The 25,021-nt window shown below is 65.5% G+C and overlaps 1 protein-coding gene across 6 annotated transcripts; it reads right to left on the reverse strand.

The window, feature by feature from the left end:
* GNB1L (G protein subunit beta 1 like) lies at positions 1–25,021 on the reverse strand. 6 transcript variants are annotated; one of them, XM_018044842.1, is made up of 8 exons: positions 22,789–23,021; positions 22,246–22,390; positions 10,241–10,358; positions 9,595–9,720; positions 7,964–8,126; positions 5,865–5,963; positions 3,322–3,537; positions 1–464 (listed from the first exon to the last, which is right to left on the reverse strand). In XM_018044842.1, exons 1-8 carry the CDS (start codon positions 22,933–22,935, stop codon positions 213–215), a joined length of 1,266 nt encoding a protein of 421 aa, XP_017900331.1. In that variant the 5' UTR covers positions 22,936–23,021; the 3' UTR covers positions 1–212. The 6 variants fall into 6 exon arrangements, with proteins under 6 accessions (XP_017900331.1, XP_017900334.1, XP_017900335.1 ...); XM_018044845.1 differs by lacking the exons at positions 22,246–22,390; positions 22,789–23,021 and adding an exon at positions 24,879–25,021; XM_018044846.1 differs by lacking the exons at positions 22,246–22,390; positions 22,789–23,021 and adding an exon at positions 24,488–24,506.

Genomic DNA, 25,021 nt, shown 5'->3' on the forward strand with positions numbered 1-25,021 from the left:
TGCAGGCCTGCAAACAAGTTTATTGTCAGGCGTGCGGGGTGGCCTCTCGCCTAGATGTCAGGCGCCCCGTATCCAGCCTGGTTACACCGTAAACATCAGCCACCAGGGCCCACATGCGCTGCGTCATGGGGAATGGGTCCTCGGCAGGAGGGGGCCTGAGTGACCCGGGGGGCCCAGGACCCACGCCTCTGCCCACAAGCCTCCGTGCTGAGTCACGTGGGCGGGTACAGCGACCAGACGCTGATGCGCTGGTCCCCAGAGCCTGCGGCCAGCAGGCCCGTGGCGTCGAAGGCCACGCAGTGGACGGTGGCACTGTGGAAGGCCAGCACGGCCAGCGGCCTCATTGTCCGCCACTGGAACACACGGACACGGTGGTCCCAGCCCGCAGTGGCCAGGATCTTGCTGTCTGGCCGGATCTTGAGGTCGGCGATGCCGGGGTTGGTGAGCTCGTGGGTCCCACGCACCTGTGATCAGAGAGGCAGGGAGACGTCAGGCAGCTCCTTAGATCGACTCCTGACGCGCCCCTAGGACATTCCAGCCCTGGACGGCCCGCCCCCGCCGTCCGGGACGCCCCTCCTCCTCCCTGTCCACGGTGACCAGCAGCCCTGTGTGCCCCACGCCCTCTGCCCCTCTTGCCCAGGAACTGAGGCTCAGGGCTCCGTGCCCCAGCACCAGAGCAGCCGCTCCTCTGCTCCAAATGCAAGGCCCCGTGGAGCAGGTCATAGGCAAGGACCTGCCCCTGCCTCTCCCGGGAGCCCCAGCCCTGGGATCCGAGCCGTGGGTTCACTGGAACCCACGTGGCCTGCTTTGGGGGGCTGTTAACAGTGGGGACCGGGGGGGGGGGTCCCTGCGGGGCAGGGTGCGTCCAGGCCAACGTCACTGCCTGGGAGGGACCCGGGGCGAAGGGGGGACCTTCCTCCTCCTCCTGGAAGCTGGGAATGCCCGGGCTCGAAGAGACGGGCTATCCTTCCTGCCGGCACCGGGGATGGTCAAGGGGGCAGGGCCCTGTCCTTGGATGTGTGGGCAGCATCTCCCGCCCCCCGGCCTGTGCATCCTGCTGCCAGCTTCGGCAGGGCGCCCCCAGCAGGGTCGGGGAGTAGGTGGGTGGGCTGCGGCCAGCAGCAGGGCGAGGGAACGCTTGGCCGACCAGCCCGGGCATGGTGGGAGAGCCGCCTGGGTGGCGTAAATCAGGCTCTTCAAGGCTGTGGCCCTGCCCGAGGAAGGAGGCAGGGCGGTCTGCATACCACCTGTCTGAGGGCGGCCGCGGCCCAGAGCCCGCCTTGAGGGGCAGAGCTGGGACTCCCAGGCAGGTGGGCACCCAGCGCCCTGGTGAGGGTGACCCAGGGCCCAGGCACCATGAGCCTCGCTGAGCCCACCCGGACCAGGACCCTGGGGAAGGACCCGGCCAACAGGGCTCGCTCGGCGCGTGACCTCAGGTGCCAGGAATGCGCTGGGCCCATCTGGTTCCCATTACCTTGCTCCGCTCCGCGCAGAGCCCCAGCTGCGTCCGCAGCGCTGGCCCGCCCGCCTGCCCGCGGGGAGATTGATTTGGGCTCGTTAGAGCCCTGGCCAGGAGGCGAGATGAGGCACATCTCTGTTCATGTGGCTCTAGGGCGACACCGAGGGCCCGCGACTCGCCCGTGGACACCAGTGTGCCCAGGCCCCCGAGGCCTCTGGGACCGGCGGCTCTGGAGACGCAGCAGCAAGTGGCCGGGCGGAGGTGCGCCCCTGGGACAGCACTGCGCGAGGCCCAGCAGCCCCCTGCTTCCCTCTCCTTGGGGGTCCCCTCGGTTCTGCGCTGCACGTGCCGCACGCACTCTAAGGCTTAAGTTTCTGTGTCTGTTCCCCCCACAACGCAGCACAGGTCAGGCCGACCTGGGCCAAGACAGCGGGAGGGGCGGGGCCTGGGGCCGCCGCAGTGGGTGGGGCCCTCCGGGGAGCGGCCTGGTCCCCAGACCTCGGCCACTTGGGTTGAAGTCCAGGGGACACCCGGAGGGGAGCAGCACCCCATGGCGTTGGGGGGGCTGCCTCGGCCCCACCAGGCAGGAGCAGAGGCGGAGGGCACCCTCATATCCACCTGGCGGGCCCTCCGCCCTCGGTGAGCGATGACCGCGGCACAGCCCCGCCCACCTCTGGGGTGTCGGCTCCCACCGCCCGTGGCCGGGACCCCAAGGCCTTGGTGACTGGAGAATCCGCACCCCACAGCAGAGTCCCTGTGGGGAGGCGGTCTGCCCCACGGCACAGGGCCGAGGGCTCGCCGGGACACAGGCTGGGCAGCCGCTGTGCTGGTCCGTGAGCATGACAGAGGCAGGGCTGCAGGGGCGCCACCCTGTCCCTGGGGACACGGGGCCCGGCTCAGGCACCACCCGCGGCCACGGCCACTCGCTCTGCTTCCAGAGCAGGCCTCCCGAGGGGGCGCTTTTCTGGAAGCCGGTGCCCCTCCAGCCGCTGGAGGCCAGCCTTGGCCTCCGCTCTTACCTGGGGCGCCACCCTGGCAGCCCTGCCCCGGGGGCAGCAACGCCTGCAGGCAGGAGGCCTGTCTCCACCTCTGCCGGGCCCGCCTCCCCGAGCGCAGGGCCTGCTCTGGCCGTGGGGGTCTGGGCTCCTGGGCGAGGCCCCCCTGTGGAGGATCTGAGACCCCCTCCTCTGTGGCCTCCAGTCTGCGAGGAAGCCCAGGACACACAGCCCAAGAGGGTGCAGCCAGTGTCCACGTGGCTCCCCCGGGGCCCTGCGTCCCCACACCCGGGCCCTCAGAGCCGGCCGTGGACAGGTCTCAGCCTCCTGAGGCTTCCTGGCTAACCGGGGCTCCCGCCCCCCCAGAAGCCAGTGTGCACCCAGGCTCCCCGCAGGGCTGGGCACTGGCACCCAGACGTGCTCCCCGGGGCTGAGCGGCCGTGGAGGGCGGGCGAGGCTCCGGTCACATTGCCCTGAGGCCCCCACCCCCCCGGGCAGCGTGCAGAATGCTACAGGCGCCTCACCAGGGGATTTCTCCACGTACGGTTGGGTTTTTTTTTTTGATTAATCAGTTCCTTACTGACCAAATTCCTCTGAGTTTTCAAACTGGATTGCACAGCCCGGATCCCACATGCCTTTCCCCTAGATGGACGAGACGTGACCGCTGTCGGCCACAGCCCAAGAGAAACCCAAGCCCTGTGCGCGGCTCAGGAGCGCGGCCCCTCGCCCGCCGCCTGCCCGAGCCGGCCCCGATGATTAATTAGCCGGGGGCCTGCACCAAGTCCTTTTCATGCCTAAATATTGTTTCAGCCCATCAGACCGCCGGCGCAGAGCAGGATGGATGGACCCTCGGCCTGGCCCGCTGACCTGCAGTGCCTGCTGTCCCTCCAGGCTCCAGACGGCCAGCGCCTTCTCTGCGGAGCCCGACACGCCCCTGGCCCTCCGCGGGTCCAAGGCCAGGCCCATGACGGGCTCCGAGTGGCAGGCAGCGCGGCTGCACAGCTTCCGCATGGAGACGTCCCACAGGGCCAGCGAGCCATCCTCGTAACCGGCCAGGAGCAGCGGGCGGGGGCTGGACTCGGCCTGCGGGGACAGCGGGGCATCAGCACCAGTGGAGAAGGGGCTGGGGACGGGCCGGCCGCCCCGCTGGACTCAGGCGCCCGACACGCAGTCTGGGCCAGTGCCGGGGGACGAGGGGCACACCGGCCTTCCGGCTCCTTCCCACCGCTGACATGCGCGCCCACCCCTGGGCGGGGCCGGCCACCTGTCTGGCAAGCCGGCCAAAGAAAATCGCGAGCTCTGTCTCCATGAAAAATGAACCTTCTGCAGTTTGTCAACGTCGCCGTGAGCCCCCCGCCTCCGACCGCCAGGCCCGCGGAGTCAGCGCCCCGCCCGCCGTGTGATGGATGAGGGTGTGGGTCAGAGGCTGCACAGCGGCCGTGGGGGGTGGGGGTGGGGGCGTATGGACCCCAGGCCAGCCTGGCACCAACCGGGAGTGGGTGCCCGGCGCCTGGTGGCTGCCCCGGGACCGCTGGCCGAGCTCCCGGGTCTCAGCAGTGACTGAGAATGCCCGCCCCTCAGCTGGGCTGCGGGACTTCCCTGACCAAGGGCTCAGCGGCTGCCCTGGGCCCTGGAAGGCCAGCGGGGGCCTGGCCCGGGGTTGCCGCAGCCCCAAGGAGGGAGGCTGGCGCTGGATGCAGCCTGGGCCGTGCTGGAGACGGCCCTCCCGCGGGCCCAGGGCTGCACCGCAGGCGAGATGAGGGTGCCAGGGACCGAAGGGGGTGGGGAGCCCCGCACAGGCCCACCCGGGGTCTGGAGGGACGGAAGGACCCGTGCACCTGGTTTTCCGATGCCCACAGGAGCACCCAGAAGAGACAGGAGGAAAGTCCGAGGAAGCGGCCGTGAGGATGGCTGGGCCTGGGTCCGCCCCTCGGGGGCTCTGCCCTGGGACCCCGCCGCCCCCGCCTGCACGCTCCCCCTGCACTGAGGGCCGCCCCGCGCCTGGGCCGGGGTGCCCGGCTGAGTGAGGGCTGCACGCTGCTGACCTGTCCAGGCCCCACGTGGTGGTGGGGGCACCAGTCAGAGCTCCCGGCCCAGGGCCCACCCCCCTGTGCTGAGGCCCCCAGGACCCCAGCCGCACACAGGGTCCCCGCCGCCCGAAGACCGCGCGGGCAGGCCCACCCCACTCGCTCAGCATCCCCGCCAGCCCCTGGGTGTGCTGGCCACAGGGGCCCCAGCACCTCAGGGTTCCTGGGGAGCCTGTTGGCCAGACGGCGGGCGTTGGAGGGCCAGCTTCCAGGTCGGGTGTGCGTGAGCCCTGACCTCCCACGTGACCCTCCTCCTCACAACACAGGCCGTCCGTTCTCAGGAGCTGGACAAGGCCTCTGACTGACTGGTCAGGGGCCCCGCCACCCCTGGACCCGTCAGCAGCAGGCAGTCTGAGGCCCAGGCCTGGAGGGGCGTCCAGGGCCGACTCCGAGCCAGGGGCTCTGGGCTGGATCCGCACCAGCCAGCGCAGCTCAGCGGGTCCTGTCAGCCGTGCCGGTTACCTTGACGAGTTCGTACATCCTGTTTCTACACGCGGTTCTGATGGAATTCTTACATGATTAGGCAACGACGCTAACAGCGTCTCCAGGGAGAGTGAGCGGATGTGCTGCGTCCCCTCTGGGGCCTGTGAGCACCCCCGTCCCCCCGCCAGCCCGGCACCCACAGCCTCGCTGTCCAGGAGAATCTCAGGGCCCACAGCTCCCCACGCCCCCGAGGGCTGCTCTCAGTTCAGAAGCTGCGGGGGCAGCGAGTGTGAGGCAGGGCCAGGAGTGGGGCGCACAGGCCCATTCACCACGCGGGGCCGTGTCTTAACTGCAGGGCTGGACGGCTCCCCTGGTCCCAGCGGCCCCAGTAAGTGGCCCGCTCCCCGCGGCGTCTGCGACAGCAAGGACACCACCTGGACCCTGGAGTGTGTGCCCTGGGCTGTCCACTCGCTGCCACCAGAGCAGAGATGCCGCGGTGACCGAGGCCGCCCCCACCCCTGCCGCAGCCTCGGAGATGCCTCCTGCCCGCGTGTGGTCAGCAGATCGGCTGAGTGAGGAGGACACGGCCGCTGGACAGCGCTGAGTCCCCCACGGGCTGGAGGGCTGAGCAGCTCGTCCAGCGATCGGAGGCCACGGGGCTTCCACAGTGGGCCAGCACCGCCCCCACTAGCCCATGCAGACCAGAGGGCAGCACGTGGCTCCCCAGGAGGTGGCTGCCGACCCCCACCGCCCGCGGGGTCTGCAGGCGTCCTCACAGCAGGAGCTGGGCAGGCTGGGCATGGCAAGGCAGAGGAGGAGGGGGACCAGGAGCACCGTCCCCAACGGGCATGACTCACGCCCGGGGGCGTGGCTGGGGCGTGGCCGGGCACAGGGCCTTACCTGCCAGAGCTGCAGGCACATGGGCATGCCCAGCCTGGCCCCCGCCTCGGGCTTCAGGCAGCTCACCAACGTCTTGGACGGCAGCTCCAGAATTTGGACCTGACGGTAAGAAAACAGGCGGGTCTGGGCTGCACACACAGGAGGCCCAAGGCTCAGCTCAGCGCTGCGGGCCTGTCTGCGCCTCCGCACGACCCCCTGGATCCCAGGCCGAGCAGGATGCATGCGTCACTCCCTGGTGACCCGCGGGGCCCTCGAGGGCATTGTGCCTGGGGCCTCCCTCGTGTTGACCTCCCAGCTGGGCGGGCGGCTCGGCCCTACATGCTGACTCAGCGCCTGGCGCTCCTGCCCTCCTGGTGCCCCCGCCCGGCTGGGCCTCATATGAGGACGGCCTGGAGCCTCCGGGCTGTCCTGGGCCCAGTGCCCGCTGCTCCGCCCGCGTGTAGCCTGTGCTCAGAGTCGCCCAGGCCAGCACAGACCCTCCTGGGTGCCCTGACTGGTGGCCTCCCTGCGGGCGAGGCACCATGGGCAGTGTGCCCGCAGGGGTCTCCAAACGGCGAGGCCGTGGTGTAGACGGTCTGCGGCATCAAGAGGACGGACGCCTGCTGGGAACGCAGGACCCCCGGGAGGGACTCCGGTGAACCAGAGGTGCCGAGGTGTGGTGCGGGGGGAGACGCTCTCACCAACACCACACGTGACGCCCCCCACACCATCGTGCCTGCAGGGCTAGCTTCTGCCCCGCACACCTTGTTCTCACTGCTCCAAAGACGCGGAAAAGGACCTGAGCCGTGAGAGGGCCGCCCCGCCACGAGCTAGAAATGCGAGACACCCCCACGGCAGCCACGAGGCTCAGGAGAGGCGCCAGCAGGACAAAGGGCGCTGGGAGGACGCAGAGGCCCAGGGTGTGGCCCGAAAGTGAGTGGGCAGACCAGGAGGGCGCGGAGGCCTCTCGGGAGAGGCCCCCCAGGCCTCAGGCGCCCAGGCTCACCCCAGCCAAGGGCAGGGCCCGGGGGCCTAGCGCCTGCATTTCAGGGGGACTGGCTGGGGCGGGGGACTGGCTGGGGCAGGGACGGTGCTGGTGTGAGAGCACTTGGCTGTGGTCCCTGTGGTCAGAGGTGCAGGGGCACCTCCTATGCACCGCTGCTCCCGCCTGTCCGAGGGCACTTTCTGCTTCCAGAAGGATGTCTGGTTTAGGCAAGCATGGCCACCCAGACGGCTGGGCAGGCGGGGCGGGGTCACATCCTGGGCACATAGGGCGCCCCCGGGCCCGCGGCCTGAGTCCAGGCGGGAACACAGGGAACGGCCCGCTCCCAGGAGGCGCCCAGCCCCGGGCCCAGACCCCGCCGCCTGCTCGGGAAGGGCAGGCACAGAGGAGGCTCAGCACTGTCTCGCTGCTGCCGCGGGAGACCATGGAGCCCTCTCTCTTCACATTAATAAAACTCGTAACAGGTTTTTGGCAAATTGGCAACAAAAGCACACGTAGCTCCTAATTGGAGATTTCAGCGCCTCGGCGAACAAACAGACGCCTGTCCCGCCTCGTTATTTATGAGCTGGGTCTGCTCTGAGATTCGCGGCTCCTCTTGGGCGCTGGCCAAACTTCCTGGGTGCAGGGCTCGAGTGCCCGCCCAGCCCTGCCTGCCAATTGGCCCTCAGGGAGCAGGGACAAGGTGGGGGACGGAGGGGGTGCCACCCCCAGGCCCAGTTGACCAGTCCCCCAAGGGCCCTGCCCCCGAGGCCCCGCCCCCAGGCCTCGCTGACCCAGCCCTGCTCAGCCTGCGCCCCCCGACAGTGACCCTGGGGCCCTGCTCTCTGACGTCCCCTGTCCTGCGGTCGCCACCCTGGTGTGTGTCCCCCAGCAGCGTCCCAGCCCTGCCCAAGGCCTCACGTCGGCACTCAGTTCTGACTCTGAAAGGCCGCCTCCCCTGCTGGCCCGGCTCTGAGGCCCACCTGGACCGCACGGGGCCTGCCTGCTCCTGACGCCCTGAGGGCCTCCCGAAGACCCCAGCCTACCTGGGCCCCCTGCCCGAGCCCACCACCAGGGCCACCCAGGCGACCAGGCCACAGCTGCTCGGAGACCCCAGAGCCGCCTGGGGCTCACTCACCTCATCGTTGCCCCTCCCGGGCACAGCCAGCATCCAGCGCTGCGGGCCCTCGGCCAGGATGGAGGCCCTGCAGAAGCCCACGCTCTCCAGGCGCATGGCGTCCACCACGGCGCTCCTGCCTTCCGCCAGGTCCCACACGCACAGCTGCAGGTCGCGGCCTTGGCTGCCGGAAAAGGAGGCGGCGGGCTGTGACCCTCCCGGTGGAGGCCACGGGGCGGCAGGGGACCCCTCCCAGGGAGGGCCCCGGCTCCTGCGCTGACAAGGGCCACACTCACACCTGCGGCCCCAACGTGCCAGCTTGGGGTCCACGGCAGACGGGGGGCAGACACCGAGGACCCCGCGCACCGCCTGGCATTGACGCCCAGAAAGGCTGGGCCCTCAGACAGCTCAAGCCTGTGTCCCTGCAGCGGCCCCTCGCTGGCCCTCGGGTCTCCCGTCCGAGGAACCCAGGAGGAGGGGGACTGTGCACACGCCCCTGGGGGACGAGGCATGGATGCGGAGGGGCTCCTCCCGAAGGCTTGCCTCAGCAGTCCGACCTGAGGACCCCGGGGGTCCAGAGCAGGAGGAAGGGCCCGCCCACGGGCACAGGTGCAGGCTTGGGTGTGCAGGCCGGGCCGGGGGGTCTGTGGGGCCCCAGCTTTGTCCTCCAGCCCGACATGAAAGGGCACCTTCCCTTCAAGGGCCATGTAGGAGGCTGGACTTGCAAACACAGCTGGGCCCCGGCCGCCACTGGAGCAGCGCACACCTGGCCCCTCAAGCACCTGTGTGCTGTGTCCTCCCCAGCAGGGCTCCGCGGCCAGCTGTCACGCATGCACGCCAGCACCCCCACGACTGCCCCACATGCGTCCGCAGGCTGGCTCTCCAAGGGGCCCGCCTCCCGTGGGGGCTCCCCCAGGACAGCCCAGGGTGCTTGGGGGAGCAGGGGGCCCGGAAAGGCCTACACCTCCACTCAACACCTGGGAGGAAGGCTGGGGTGGCTCAGCTGGGCCCTCGGACACAGCCCCTACTCCAACCATCATGGAGAGAGCGAGGCCCATGTGCAAGGGGTGAGTCTCTGCAGCTCGGGGGACGGGTCGAGGTCTTGCGGGGACTAAAGGAGCACACGGCCAGGGCGCGGCCCCCAGACTCGGCCAGCCTCAGCCGCCCCAGGGCTCACGGGAGGCTTGTGTCCAGCACAAAAGTGCTTTGAAGGCCCCTGGGGCCTAGAGGCCTTGTTTTCTGGGGACCAGCCTCCATGGTGCTCCAGTGCCCAGGCTTCAAGTCCAGAGCCCCAGAGCTGCCCTGTCTGGGAGTTCCGGGGCAGAGAGTGCCCGGAAAAGCCCTCTGACGTCTCAGCTATCTGGGGGTGAGACCCCTGGACATGGGCAGAGAGCCCCCAGACAGCAGGCACTCTGGCAGCGGGGTCCCCATCCTGCCTGCACCGTGCCTGTCTCCAGGGGAAGGCGGAGGCCCCCAGCGTGCCCTGCACCCCCCAGCGCCCTCTGGCCGCCTCTTGGCCGACGGCCTAGCTGGGGCTTGTCCCATCACCTCCGCAGGCCCCTGCCCTGCCGCCAGCCCCCAGCCCCTCCTGGGACACACAGGCCAGGCCCACTGCGGCCTCCCCGCCCCAGGTCAGCACCACCACGGCCCACCTGAGGAGCTGGGGGCCCCGGGGTAGCGTGTGCAGCCAGGTCACACACTGGCCCCCGTGGCCGTCCAGGGCGGCGAGCGGCCTCCGTGTCTCCAGGTTCCAGATGTGCACCAGCCCACGCAGCGACCTGTTCAGACAGCACGGTCAGGGCCGGGGCACGGTCAGGGCCGGGGTGCGGTCAGGGCCGGCCTTGGGGCGGGGGCGGCTGCGTTCAGGCTCAGAGCCAGGGTGGGCTGCCGCCAGACCTGGGGGGGTCGGGGGCTGAAGCCAGGCTACAGTCAGGCCTGGGGGGCAGTCTGGAGTCAAGTCGGGGGGGCGCCCGCAGTCAGGCCCGGGGGTTGTGGGGCGCCTGCAGTCAGGCCTGGGGGTTGGGGGGTGGGCTGGATTCAGGCCTGGGTGTGGGGTGGGTGCCAGGGGGCACCACTTGGCCGGTGAGCAGGCGCTCCAGCCAAGAACTCGCAGGGGACGGCTGGCCACACGCGCCCAGGAGACACGACCCGCTTCCAGGCAGGGCGGTGGCCTGGGGCAGCTCTCCTCTGGGGAGCGGATGCTGGGAGAGGTGCCCTACGTGCTTGCGGGGCAGCCGAGGGGGCGGCAGCCTGGGCCCTTCCCACACCTCCTCCTGGCTGCCCGGGCGGGGCACTCACCCCGAGAGGAGCAGCGGGCGTCCCTGGGCTCCACTGCAGAAGTGCAGCGCACACACGGCCGAGCCGGCACCGCGCAGAGTGAACTGCGGGTCGGGCGCGGGGGCCGCCATGCGCTTGCCTGTGGAAGGAGGGGGGCCTACATGACCGCGGGCTCCTTGGGACGGCTCCCGGCCGACAGGCCCCCTTGCCTGGAGCCCCCACCCTGCCCTCCATGTCCCTCAGGGGGCCCCTCCTGCCCAGCCCTCCCCGCGCAGTCAGAGGCATGCGGGCCTGGTCCTCATGGGGCTGTGGGCTCGGCCCCCCACCCCCCGCCCCAGCAACGAGCCAGCCAATGGCCTTGTCCAGCCTGGACCCTGCACCCCGCCACCCAGGGGCGGAGCAGCGGCTCCCACGGTGTGCGGGCAAGACGCGGGCCTGGTATCCTGCCACCGCCCGGGGGGGCTGCTCTTACAGAGCACATGTCTCGTGAGCAAGGCCTGTGGGCCCCCCAGAGGAGGGGCTGCCGGGGCCCCTCTGAGCCCCTCTGACCACCCTGCCCCAGTCCTGCTGGAGGCCAAGCCACGGCCTCCCGTCTGCCTGCAGGTCCTGAGCCAGGTTGAGGGCACGGCAGGGAGCAGAGTCCGGTGCGGCCGAGGGGCCGTCCTGCTGGGCCCCGGGACAGTCCCCCCAAGTCTGCACACAGCCGTCAGTGCCATGGGGCAGGGCTGACGGCGCCCACAGTGCAGGCCCCAGGCACACGCAGCGCCGCAGAGGCCCAGCCTGCGCTCGCCGTCGCCCGCGGCCTGACGGGAGTTTCCAGAACCTGCACGGGGCTGGCTCCAGCGGGTGAATCAGGCCCCCCGCCAACCGCTTCCCGGCGGAAGGACGCGGGGAACAAACCCGTCACGTTGTTGGATGCTCAGGCCAAGACAAAGCCTCAGCAATTAAGGGCTCCATCGTTTCAGGCGATTAAAGTAAACGCTTTATTCGAAAACTAATTAATTCTAGCTACATATTTTTCCCATGACAATACCCGTGATGACTTGATTTATGACGCCTAATTATTCTTTATTAATCTAATTGAGAATAATCACATCACCCCATCTCCTGGCAGGGGGCCGCCCTGAGCGGTGAGCACACGGCCACCCGGCGGCCTCGACCCTGGCCTGTCACTCTCCCCTTCGGCAAGCAGAGGAGTCCGACAGCTAATCCACAAAGCATAGGCCTGGGTCTGCGAGACACATTCCTTCAAAAATTAAAAAGGGAGAATCTGACGGCTCTTCCAGCACTGTGACACTGGGCCCCGGAGGCCCCCAGGCGAGGCAGCCGAGGGGCTGACGCTGTGCAGGGGTCCTGGCCTTCCGCGGGGCCCCCACTCCCACCCCGTGCGGGCACAGTATGGGGCAGGAGGGGTCAGCCGCAGCCTGGTGTCCTGGCCCACGGACAGGGCCCAGGGCGCTTGGGGGCAGGTCATCTCACAGGAGCAGGTGGGACCATCAGGCGGAGTTGGAGCTGGAGCTGCGCCCACAGCTGCCTCACGTTGCCCCGCAGCTCTCAGCCACCTCAGGCCCAAACCGCAGCCTGAGAGTCATTCCCGAGGACCCCCGACACCAGGCCTCGGCGGTCCACTCGAAGTGCCCGGGGCAGGCCCCCGTCAACAGGGGCCCTGCAGGGGCCACAGGTGTGGAGGGACCGAGCAGAGGGCAGGGTTGGGGCAGACAACGCCGCGCGGCTCTGAGGCCCGAGACGGCCTGAGCTACACGGAGCGTGGCCCGCTCAGATCCAGAGAGAGCCGGGCGAGGAGAGGCTGCTGGGGGCAGGGGGTGAGCTGGGGCTGCAGCAGAGACGCTTCGTCATGGGGGACACGCAAGGACAGGCTCCCCATCCACCACCTCCAGGGGGACAGGAGAGGGCAGGACCCCATCCACCACCTCCCAGGGGCGGCGGGAGGAGCCCGTCCACCCAGGCCTGCAGGAACCTCCCGACGCACCCACAGGGGCCCACAGAGGGCATTCAGCTCAGACTCAGGACAGAGGTCAAGGTCCAGGGAAATGACAGGGCAGCTCTTCTGAATTCAGAGAGAAGAGCACACTGACCGCATGTGGGCCTCAATGAGGTCCTGGTTTACATCGAGAGTCCAAGATAAAAAGGGATAAAACAGACTCAAACATTCAAAGGGAACTTCAGCACAGTAGCAGCAAAGAAAACCAGCAGTGAGAACTCAACAGGCTCCATGGACACAAACAGCAACCCATCAGAGAAAGTTCCATCACAGCCCCAACTAAGAAGATAAAAGACTCAACCAGGAATCGTTTACCTGTTACACATCAAAAGAGCTGAAAACCTAAAGCATCTTTAAAACACGCGGCAGTCTTCAAGATGAAGGGAGAGCTGAATGCCAGGCAGAAAGCTGGGTAAAAGACAGGAGCGGGCAACGCGCACGCCGAGACAGGTGAGCAGAGTCGCTCCCGCCCGGGACCGATGCCGCCCCAGCGGCGCTGGTTCTGGCCCGGATGGAGCGGGCTCGATGCTGCCTCTCGCCTCTCTCTCCGGCGACTGTAGAGAAAACCTCCAGGCAAAACAGAAATGGAGAAGTGAAGGGCGGCAGACAGACTTTGGAGGCAGGCAGGAACTTGGAGAGCTGAGCTGAGTGGGGACGAGCTTCCTGCTTGTGTTTGCGTCCTGGGGCACTGCCCTCAGGCTGGGTCGGGCTGCAGGGCTGTGAGGCAGGGGTGGCTAAGACTTGGAGAGGAACTAAGTTCAGCGCAGGGAAAAGTCTGAATCCTGGACTGAGCTAAAAGCGTACCACGCGGCACAGAGAGAGCGTCATACAGCCACCAGGACCCAGGGTTCTGGAGTCTGGGTCTGAGTCCCCGATGGAGTCTGGGATGGCGTCTGCTTCTCCCCTCTCTCGGCCCTGCCCCAGGCGTGGCCCCGGACAGGGAGCTTCGCGGGAGAAGTGGCTCTGAGGGTTGTCCCAACTTTGTGGCCAGAGGGACTGCACAGAAAGCGCCCTGCCGGACCCTGTGTGTGAGACAAACGGCAGAGAGCAGAGGGCTACAGACAGACAGGCGGTCATGGAATGAACCCCGGAAAGCCCGTGCTCACCTCTGAGCTGTGCGGGGTGGGACAGACCCACAGCAGCGCCAGCGTCAACACCTGAGCTGGGACCTCTGAACGCTGCCCAGGGCTCAGGCTGACCCCAGAGTGGCTGGTGCACGGCCCAAAGCAGAGCATTGGAAGCTCTGGAGACGGACTAACGAGCGGAAAGCTGCGGTCCGTGCAGGGGGCGAGGCCGTCTGACGGGGGGTGATGGCCTGCTGACATGACACTTAACGTTCTCCAGGGGACCCAACATAACAGTCCGTCCAGAGTATGTCCAGGGTACGACACACAGAACCAGGAAATGAGATCAATTCTCGCAGGAAACGACAATTTACAGATGCCAACCTTGACGGTTCTGAAGCCGGGAACATCAGATACGGGCTTCAAGCGGCTTTTATGATTGTACTCCGTGGGCAAAGGTGAACCCCTGAAATGGACGAAGGGAAGTTCCCAGGAGACAGGCTCCCGGGGCTTCCCTGACAGGCTCCCGGGGCTTCCCTGGCAGCCCTGTGGCCGAGCCATCACAGTCCCGGTGCAGGGGCCCAGGTTTGATCCCTGGTCAGGGAACTAGGTCACACAGGCTGCAGCTAAGAGCTGGTGCGGGCAACTAGTAAACTCAGATAAATCTGTGCGTGTGTGAACCTAAAAACAGAATATACGAAGTGGCCAATCAGGACATGAGAACAGCCTCACCGGCCCTGTGCTTCAGGGGAATCAAGGGACAGACGCAGCCACGTGCCCTGCAGGCTCATGGGAGCGGCCAGTGCTAAAGACAGGCCACGCCGCCGGCCGCTGGGACGCATGTGAAGTGGGGGAACTCTCCTAGGAGCATACTGGTCCAGTCACTTCAGAATACAGTTTGGCCTCTAGAAAAAGGCCCCCCACCGGGGATGGTCCTCACACCCACGGAGGCCGAACACACAGTGATGGCCCCTACGCCCCAACAAAGCAGGGCTGACCAGGCTCCCCACGGGTCAGCCTCAAGCTCGCGGAAAAGCGGCTGGTGGAGGAGAGGGGACACCGTGACGCTGTTTAGCCGGAACTGTAGAAAGGGCAAGACACCCAGCGGCCACAGCAAGCAGCTGAGGGCACCTGGGGCGGGCTGGTGAGGGGAGCAGGAGGCTGTGTGAGGCCGGGGGTCGGGAGGAGGCCCTGGCACTCCCCCAGGACGACGTGCGCGTGTCTCCGGGGCCTGTGTGTCTCAGGGGCGGCGAGGCTCACACAGGTGCTGGAACTCACCCAGTCTTCTCCTTCACTGCACGTCAGTGTCATTTAAAACCACTGAGCAGCACCGAAGCCAACGATACGGGCAGACACTTCGCCCGTAAGACGCGCAGATGGGGACATGCAGCTCAGCGCCCTTAGCCGTGGGGAAATGCAAGCAAAGGCGCCATGGCTCAGGGGAGGCCGGCAGAGCCGCTGCAAGGATGGAGCCGCACGCAGGCCCACAGCCAGCTGCGAGGCCCTGGGCCGGAGCAGCAGAGGCGCGTCGCCAGCGCTGCGACCGCAGGACATCGGCTCTGCAGAAACGAAACCGTGCCTGAGCGGTCGGCTCTGCTCACAGCATCTCTCAAACGCAAGCTGACGGAACAGTCACCCTCCCCGAGCAACAGTGCGGGAACCCAGGACTGAGCGCAACGCTGTGGACGCATCCCCGGGGAATGGGAGCAAGGACCAGCCTACACTCTGCACGGCCTGGTGCACTGCGCATGCTGGAAACAGCGGGTGCCAGGGCTCGGGGGTCAGGATCGGGGGTGCGCGCAGGGGAGGGGCCTGAGGGGCTTTCTGCCTGTGTGTTGGAACTCCCCGCAAGCATGTGTCACAAGGATCAGCCTGAGGCCACGGTGATGAAAAAACAGCTGAAGATATGGGCCAGCGGGCAGAGACCCGCGAGGAGGCGGGCCAGACCCCGCCCCAGAGGCTGCCTTCCTCTGGGGAGACGGGGCCCGTGTGGACAGACGTTCCCTGGGTACGTGCGATGGCCGTTTATGTGGGAGGTCCTGCTCCCCGAAACCCAAACCCCAGGCCTGTCCTGAGGAACACAGGTGGCAAGTCCCAGCTGAGGGCACTTGCTCAGAACTGTCTCGGGTGCCACAGCCCACAGGAGCCCCCACGGACGCAACGACTGGAATAAGCCCAGGACTCGGGGGCCACAGCGCATGAGGTCGCTCATCCTGCACGGGACGGCCGCGCCAACCGGGGGTGAGCACCCTCCTGCCATCCCCAAGGAGGCCGATCTCCAAACAACGTGGCTCAGGGAGTATTTGGGGACTGCTTCTCAAGTGACTTACCACCAAGATATTTTGAAAACCCAGCTTCCTACCTACATTTTCTGGTTTTAGATCCAATTTCTCACTCCAGTTAAGGTGACTTTTAAACAGACTCACTGCCAGTTTTTAAGTGCTTTTCCTATTTAAAGTGATTTCCCACCCTATTTTTGCCCTAATAGACTTAGACCCTAAATGGACTGGAATGGGTGAACTTAACTCAGGTGACCATTATAACGACTGCGGGCAGGAATCCCGCAGAAGCAATGGACTAGTCATCACAGTCAACAAAACAGTCCGAAACGCAGTACCTGGATGCGATCTCAAGAACAACAGGATGATCTCTGTTCGTTTACAAGGCAAACCATTCAGTATCACAGTAATGCAAGTCTATGCCCCAACCAGTAACGCTGAAGAAGCTGAACTTGAACAGTTCTATGAAGATCTACAAAACCTTCTAGAACAAACACCCCAAAAAGACATCCTTTTCATTCTAGGGGACTGGAATGCAAAAGTTGGAAGTCAAGAAACACCTGGAGTAACAGGCAAATTTGGCCTTGGAGTACAGAATGAAGCAGGGCAAAGGCTAGTACAGTTTTGCCAAGAGAACGCCCTGGTCATAGCAAACACCCTCTTCCAACAACACAAGAGAAGACTCTACACATGGACATCACCAGATGGTCAACACCGAAATCAGATTGATTATATTCTTTGCAGCCAAAGATGGAGAAGCTCTATACAGTCAGCAAAAGCAAGACCAGGAGCTGACTGTGGCTTAGATCATGAACTCCTTATTGCCAAATTCAGACTTCAATTGAAGAATGTGAGGAAAACCACTAGACCATTCAGGTATGACCTAAATCAGATCCTTTATTATAGGGATTATATAGTGGAAGTGAGAAATAGATTTAAGGGCCTAGATCTGATAGATAGAGTGCCTGATGAACTATGGAATGAGGTTCGTGACATTGTACAGAAGACAGGGATCAAGACCATCCCCATGGAAAAGAAATGCGAAAAAGCAAAATGGCTGTCTGGGGAGGCCTTACAAACAGCTGTGAAAAGAAGAGAAGCGAAAAGCAAAGGAGAAAAGGAAAGATATAAGCATCTGAATGCAGAGTTCCAAAGAATAGCAAGAAGAGATAAGAAAGCCTTCCTCAGCGATCAGTGCAAAGAAATAGAGGAAAACAACAGAACGGGAAAGACTAGAGATCTCTTCAAGAAAATTAGAGACACCAAGGGAACATTTCATGCAAAGATGGGCTCGATAAAGGACAGAAATGGTCTGGACCTAACAGAAGCAGAAGATATTAAGAAGAGGTGGCAAGAATACACAGAACTGTACAAAAAAGATCTTCACGACCCGGATAATCACGATGGTGTGATCACTCACCTAGAGCCACACATCCTGGAATGTGAAGTCAAGTGGGCCTTAGAAAGCATCACTACGAACAAAGCTAGTGGAGGTGATGGAATTCCAGTGGAGCTGTTTCAAATCCTGAAAGATGATGCTGTCAAAGTGCTCCACTCAATATGCCAGCAAATTTGGAAAACTCAGCAGTGGCCACAGGACTGGAAAAGGTCAGTTTTCATTCCAATCCCAAAGAAAGGCAATGCCAAAGAATGCTCAAACTACTGCACAATTGCACTCATCTCACATGCTAGTAATGCTCAAAATTCTCCAAGCCAGGCTTCAGCAGTACATGAACCGTGAACTTCCCGATGTTCAAGCTGGTTTTAGAAAAGGCAGAGGAACCAGAGATCAAATTGCCAATATCCGCTGGATCATGGAAAAAGCCAGGAAGTTCCAGAAAAGCATCTATTTCTGTTTATTGACTATGCCAAAGCCTTTGACTGTGTGGATCACAATAAGCTGGGGACAATTCGGAAAGAGATGGGAATACCAGACCACCTGACCTGCCTCTTGAGAAATCTGTATGCAGGTCAGGAAGCAAGAGTTAGAACTGGCCATGGAACAACAGACTGGTTCTAAATAGGAAAAGGAGTGCGTCAAGGCTGTATATTGTCACCCTGCTTATTTAACTTATATGCAGAGTACATCATGAGAAACGCTGGACTGGAAGAAACACAAGCTGGAATCAAGATTGCCAGGAAAAGTATCAATAACCTCAGATATGCAGATGGCACCACCCTTATGGCAGAAAGTGAAGAACTAAAGAGTCTCTTGATGAAAGTGAAAGTCGAGAGTGAAAAAGCTGGCTTAAAGCTCAACATTCAGAAAAGTAAGATCATGGCATCTGGTCCCATCACTTCATGGCAAATAGATGGGGAAACAATGGAAACAGTGGCTGACTTTATTTTTTTGGGGCTCCAAAATCACTACAGATGGTGACTGCAGCATGAAATGCATATTAAAAAGCAGAGACATTAGTTTGCCAACAAAGGTCCATCTAGTCAAGGCTATGGTTTTTCCAGTGGTCATGTATGGATGTGAGAGTTGGACCATAAAGAAAGCTGAGCGCCAAAGAATTGATGCGTTTGAACTGTGGTTTTGGAGAAGACTCTTGAGAGTCCTTTGGACTGCAAGGAGATCCAACCAGTCCATCCTAAAGGAGATCAGTCCTGGGTGTTCATTGGAAGGACTGATGCTGAAGTGAAGCTCCAGTACTTTGGCCACCTGATGCAAAGAGCTGACTCGTTGGAAAAGACCCTGATGCTGGGAGGGGTTGGGGGCAGGAGGAGAAGGGGGCGACAGAGAAGAGACATGAGATGGCTGGATGGCATCACCGACCCGATGCACATGGGTTTGGGTGGACTCCAGGAGTTGGTGATGGGCAGGGAGACGTGGCGTCCATGGCGTCGCAAAGAGTCGGACACAACTGAGCGACTGAACTGAACTGAGACTTAGATCCATCAGTAGCTGCCCCACAGAAGCTAGTTCGCACTCAGCTAACAGCTGCCTGGGAACCTTTGTCAGCACGCTCGCGGCTCCTCCCGAACAGAGGGGAGTCGGGAAGCAACAGGCCTCCCTCATGGGACATGGCCCTGCCGGCGGGCATGCCCCGAGGCATTTCCTGTGGTCCTGCAGGTGGCATGCCCTGAGGTACGTCCTGCGGTCCTACAGGCGGGGAGGAACCGAGACCCGTCCCCCGGCCTTGCGGGCCGCACCTGTACAGGCCGCCATCCTCACTGTCCCGATCAGCCTGGACCACGGCAAGGCCTGAGCCAGGACTGGCTCCCGGAAGCCGTGTCACACCCGTCCTGGCTGGACAGGGGGTCTGCCCACCACCCCCGGCTCAGAGCTGCGGGGAGGTCTGCGGGAGCCCACAACACGCCACGGCGCTCCTGTTGCTGAGGCCCATGCATCAGCGTCCTGTCCACGGCGCTGGCTCACTGGTCGGGGGCGGCCCCGCCCCGAGCAGCCAGGGAGGCCGGGCCTGCCAACGACGCTGCGGGGAAGCCTTGGTCCAGGGTTCAGGGCAGAGCCCGGCTGGGTCCCTGCAGCTCGCTCCCTGGGCCCAGGACACGCGCCAGCCTCCCTGCCCACCCGGGAGGTCCTTGGCTGCCCGTCGCGCCCGTGGAGCCCCGGCCCGGGCTGGTGCAATGGCGGGTCTGCCTGGAACCCCAACTGCACAAAGGAGCGTCTCTGGGATGTGCGGCTGGCTGTGGAGTCAAAGGCTCACGTCACAGCCCTCCCCGCCGGGCCCCTGCCCCTTTGAAGCCTCGGTGAGTGATTGAAGCGTCTCCTTTCGGAGGGCAGATAGCGCCGCGAAACCCGACTCTAAGCTCCGGGATAAAGGTAGTTTGTTTTCCTCTCAGCCAGTCTGTCAACACCTCCTCAGTAATTAGCCCTAATTATTACCGAGGGCCGGCCCCATTTGCTTATTAAATCAGAAATAGTATCGTGGCCGGCCGTCTGTCAGCGCCTGCCGGGCGACCTTGGATTCACTGGAGCCTCTGTCAGTATCCGTGGCTTCAAAGACACAGGCCTGGGAGGGGCTCAGCCAGGCAGCTCAGGGCCGCAACGGGGTGGGGGCCAGGCCAGTGCCCCAGGCGGCTTCAGGGATCGGGGGGGGGGGGGCAGGAACTAGGCACCCAGGGGCCCCAACCTGCACCCCGTCCCCGACCCACCACCCTGCCTCCCAGCCTGGCGTGGCTGTGTGTGGGGAGGGTGCTCAGGAGTAGCCTGACGGCCCAGCGGCCCGCCGCAGCACGGCCCACTCCCCGCGTGCTCCGTGGAGTGGTCTTACCCACACGAGCCGCAAGGGCCGACTGGCAGCGTGCGCGTGCAGCTGCCCATCGGATCCCTTGGGACGGCGGGATGGTCCAGGAGGAAGCGCCAGGGTGAGGGGCCGCTGCCCCAGGAGTCAGACACGGCAGGAAGGCAGGCCACGCGGGTGTGCTCGGCTGGCTGCCGGCACACTTGAGGGCAGGGTGGGACCCCAGCTAGCCATGGGCCGCCAGCCTGTGTGTCCCCGGTGCGGGCGTGGAAAAGCCCCCTGTTGCCCAGGACGTGGGCCCATTCCCGGGCACAGGCCTCTGGGCCCCACTCCCACCAGGAGGTCCGCCCCCCACGGCACAGCGGCCCAGGGCTGACCACACTGCCTCACGGCACTCTGCAGGGCCTGGGATGCAGCCGACACCCACGGGCTGGCACCAGGAAGCTCCAGGGAACTTGGAAGGGCCCACATCTGTGGGGGTAAAGGGCGTGCCCACTCGGGGCCCCTTGGTGGCCCGAGCAGGCTGCTCCCGCGTGGGCAGGTGTTGGGGTGCAGGCTCACCCCTGCTGCTGGCCGGGCCAGTGCTACTCAGACACGCAGGGGGACAGGGAGGGGCAGGCCCGTGACGCGGAGACCGAACCAGAAGGGTGGGAAGGGGCTGGCGAGGGTGCCTTGCAGGCCAGGCGACCCGAGTCACGTGAAGGAAGGGCAGGGAGGGTACAGGGAGACGTCCTGACCGCCATCGGGGGCTGAGCAGGCAGCACACGGGGCGATGCCGGAGGGACACTCACACCGGCACCTCGAGGTGGCCGGGATGCAAGACCACGCAATCCACGTCGGGTGTCGACAGAACAGCCGCGCCACCAAGCCCATGCCCATCGGAAAGGCCAGGCCAGCGGCCTGCTGCCCTCCCAACCCACAGCAGGCCAGGCTACGGCTGACCGGGCTGGACAGAGGAGAGCCGGGGGTCGCAGTGTGACCAGGCGGGGCGGAACATCCAGCCTCCTCCGTCCGATCAGAGACGAGACGACACTCACTCCCCGCCTGCGTGCTTGCTTTGCTGTGTCAGCCTCCTCCTGCCAGGCTTCCCAGGGGCTCGGTGGCTAGGAATCCGCCGCAGTGCAGGGGACGTGGGTCCAAGCCCCGCGCCAGGAAGGTCCCCTGGAGCAGGAAACGATGGAAGTGGCCACCCACTCCAGTACTGCTGCCTGGGAAATCCCACCGACAGAGGAGCCTGGGGGGCACAGTCCAGGGCGTCACAAGAGTCGGACACGACTGAGGGACCGAACAGCAGGCTCCCCCGCCTGCAGACTCGAAGCTGTTCTGCTCACGAGGTGTCTGTGCCGTGAGCTAACACACGTGCAGCCAGAGGCTTTTCCGTCACGGTAGAGGGCGAGATGATGCCCGTCCATTTTACTCAAAACGTTTAACCAGCGGGTTATTCATGTTTCCTAGAATGCCTTATCAGCTGCACTTAGGTTTCGACCGGATCCTTCCTCCGTCTTCTTCAGAACTCTAAGACCCACAGGGCCCTGAAGCGCTGGCCCAGCCGCCCACAGGAGCCGGCCCTCCACCCGTCTGTGCTGACCCGCCCGAGGTGCCTCAGCGCGCGTTACCAGGACCCCCACCCTGGCCCCGAGCCTCACAACCAGTCTGCGGCTCACTCCTGCCCTGGCCGCCGGCCTGGAAGCCGGTCCTCGGGGCCACACTGCTCCCCTGCGCCCCCGCGCCCCCTGCTTCAGCCCCAACTCCTTCAGCCGGACCTCGCACGCCCCGCGGCCCAAGCAGGAGCCTCACCTGTGACGCCAGTGACAAGACTCACGATCGGCCAGGGATCCCGCGCCCGCGTAACAGCCCTGCCCCGTGTGCCGGGGACACAGGCCGACTGCCGGAGGCCCCGCCACGGGGCTCGCTGTCTGCCGGGGATGCGGCCGTCACAGCATGGGCATGCGGGCTGAGGCAGAGGCGCGGTGGGCGGGACAGCCGGGGAGGGCAGTGGGGCCGAGGAGACCAGACTTGGCAAGGGTCCACCTGGCAGGCGGGCAGCTGTGAACCCCAGGGGCACCTGTGAGCCCCAGGGGCACCCGTCTCCACCAAGGCCCTCCCGCTTCTCCCCAAGACTGAGAACAGCCACTTCCTCCAGGCGGCCTCCCTGACTCCCTGCCCCGAGGACTGACCGGTGCGTGGGGCAAAGCCTGGGGCAGCAGTGAGAGCAGCCGCCACACCAGGAGCCAAAAGGGCTGTGCGCAGGCCCGGGCACCCCAGCACTGAAGGGGTGGGGGCCAGGCCGCCCGCGGCGACGGGGGTGACCCGGGGACCTCGGTCCACCCACCAGCAGCGCCCCCCGCCAGGTCCGGGGGCTCGGAGGACGAGGGGGACAGGGCAGGGACCACCACGCCGCTGCAGCTCCCCCTGGGGCGGGTGCAGGGCTCACGGGGAGCTGTCTGCGCCCAGACAACCCGAACACACGCACCTTCCGCCCAGCAGCGGGCCCAGCGCTCAGGCGCCACCTGGAACCACACCAGGCGTCCAGCAGGGCCACCCCACTGTGACGGAGGCACGTAGGCCGCTTCACTGGGGGCACCGCCACACCTGCACAGCCTGTGCTCAGATGGGGGCTGCAGACGGGGGTGGAGACAGAATGGGGGCTCTCCTGGGGTCTTGGTGGTGTTCACCGCCCCCTGGGGGGAACCTAATGGTGACTCCCGGACATCCTGGGTGAGAGGGACCTGGTCTCTGGGCAGGGGCTTGGCTGATCCTGTACACGCAGGTGAAGCTTTGGGGGTGCCTGCCCTGGCTGGGGGCGGCTGGCCCCACAGGACCAGGACTGTGTGCAGAGCTGGACAAGGCAAGAGGCCCCATGGGCCTGGGCTGCCCTCCATGGCCAGCAGCTGCTCAGAGCGAGTGTTTCTGGACATGGAGTTGAACTAGAAACAGCAGAGGCCCAGAGCAGTGGGGCCAGGCCTGGGCACGTGTTGCAAGCCGGGCCTCTGAGAACCTAAGTGAGCACTCTCACCACGGGCAGCTGTGGGGCCACCAGTGGCCGGCTCGAGGCTGGAGACAGGGCCCAGAGCATTGCAGCGCAGCACTCGGCAGGGCCGTCTGGGGCTTGAAGAACCTCCTCAAGACCCTGGGGATAAAGCCCACGGTCGTCCCCCGCCATCGAGGCCGGGGGCTGCCCACGCCCAGGCTCGGTCCGCCAGGCGCCTGAGGCTGTCCCAGCGGTGCTCTAAGTGGGAGGTCGGGTAACTGTCCAGCTGCGCCAGGAATCGGTCCAGCAGCCAAGGCGCGCCATCGCAGGTGCCTGGGGCCGAACCGAGCACGTACGGGGGCCCTCTCTGCGACAGCACCGCGCGCCGAGCTCGTCTGCTCCACAGTCGTGTACACACACGGGGTCCCCACACTGGACCGCTCGATCCAGGGATCTGCTGGGGGTGCGTCCACGACCCCGGGAGAGGCTCCGTACATCTGCTGCCAGGCGTGTGTGTGGCACAGCTGGCCGCCACCCGGACAGCACAGCGAGGGCCCTGCCACCGGTGACGAGGCCCGCTGGGAACGGACGGGAGCTGCCGCACCAACCAGAGAGGACTCGAGGAGAGGGGCCCAGAGAGCAGGCAGAAGCAACAGACACAAGGCAGAGGCGGCTGAAGAGGGTGCTCCAGCCACGCGCTGAGCGGGCAGCTGACCACGGCCGCCTCAGGAGAGCCCAGGAGAGCCAACGGGACCGAAAACCGGAGGCCACCATCCAAGACAACCTGTCCAAAAACAAGGCAGGAGAGGTGGGAAGGAGGCCCCACCATAGCCACTGGGCGGCCGGCCCCGGGCCCCACCGGACCTCTCCGTGCGAGGGGCCTGGAGGCCCACCGGGGAGGCCAAGAAGGCAGGCAAACACCGCCTGGCCCCTTCAAGGTCAGGGTGTGAAGCGGCCACGTCCACCCAGGAGAAGGAGGGCCCAAGTCGGGTCCCCCGGGCTTCCTCGGGCAGCCTGGTCGGCCGTCAGGGAACTTCAGGAGAAGGCTGACAACAGCATCGCCACGGGGGCCCTATGCTCGGCGAACACAGACCCCAAAGAGAGGTCCTCTCGCCGTGCCTGAGGCATGGTGCTGAGTGAACTCACTCGTCTGTGGCCACACGCCAACCACTAAGTGAAGATGCAGCTGACCCTGGCCTGAGGCCACCCTGGCCTGCTCCAGCACACAGCACCCCCAGGCACCCACGACGCGTCACCCACCCCACCCTGCACTGTCAGGCGCTCGGTGTCATGAGACCCCCAGAGCGCGGCAGCTGTTACCCGTGTGCCCTGCAGCCCCCCCCCACCCCCGTCCAGACCCCTGTCCCTACTCGCAGGCCAGCCACCCCCACCCCAAAGGCCTCCTCCCTGCATCCCCCGCCCTGGCAACAGCCATCCAGCCCCTCCCGCCGACAGCTTTAATTCCGCCCGCTCTGATCACTCACTCCAAGGTCACCACGCAAAGGGCCACGTGTTTGAGCGGGCCAAAGACGCACAGAGCAGAGAAGGGGCGGTTCCCATCGGATGCACGGAGCCTGCCTGAGGGCTACCCCCTCCCCAGTCTCCTTGCAACAGGACGTCCACCGGTAGTCGGTAGTCGGCACCGCACGGCGCGCCCGCTTCACCCCTCTGGGGGCGGTTTCGCCCACAAGGCTCCACACCCGCCCCCTCCACCCGCCGCCCACAGACGCCGGCCTGCACTCACCTTCGGGGCGGCCCCCCGCGGGTCCACCTGTCCCCCGTCTGCCGAAGCTCCTCCAGGGGGCACGGCCTGTAGGTCCTTCCGCTCCGCACCCCAGGGTGGCCCCCGTACCTCCCTCCGCACCCACTCCTCTGCGTGTGCGTGTTGGGGTGGGAGGTCCTCCACCCGAAAGCCCGCCCCATCCTGACACTAACACCCTGGGGCGGCAGGTGAACGCCGAGCACGGCCCTGCCCAGCAACGCAGAGTCCCACCGGCCGCTGACAACGCGCCGCCCACGGCGCACTCCGGCCGCGCCCCTGCCCGCTCCGCCCGCCCGCGCTGCCTGGGGGAGCCGGGCGCCCGGCCCGCCCGGCCCTCCGCCGGATCGCGCGCCGCCGCCCCCGGCCCACCTACCTGCGGCCGCGCGGCGCCGCCCCCTCAAAGGCGCGCACGAGCGGGCGGGACCGGCCGCGCGGGCCGCGCGCGGAGAGAAGGACGGACGCAGACCCGGCCCGCCGGCGCGCCGAGGAGCGCAGACCAGGCGGCCAGGCGCCGGC

Source organism: Capra hircus, unplaced genomic scaffold (assembly GCF_001704415.2).
Source record: "Capra hircus breed San Clemente unplaced genomic scaffold, ASM170441v1, whole genome shotgun sequence".
Taxonomy (NCBI): Eukaryota; Metazoa; Chordata; class Mammalia; order Artiodactyla; family Bovidae; genus Capra; species Capra hircus.

Bases quoted from the DNA above. Each gene is read 5' to 3' on its own strand.
- GNB1L (XM_018044841.1), bottom strand. From the start codon at position 22,690: ATGTCCAGAAACACTCGCTCTGAGCAGCTGCTGGCCATGGAGGGCAGC. The intron at 5,964-7,963 runs GTGAGTGAGCCC...TCTTACCGTCAG, and splicing joins CCGGGAGGGGCAACGATGAG to GTCCAAATTCTGGAGCTGCC. The intron at 3,538-5,864 runs GTAAGGCCCTGT...CTGTCCCCGCAG, and splicing joins TGTGCCTGCAGCTCTGGCAG to GCCGAGTCCAGCCCCCGCCC.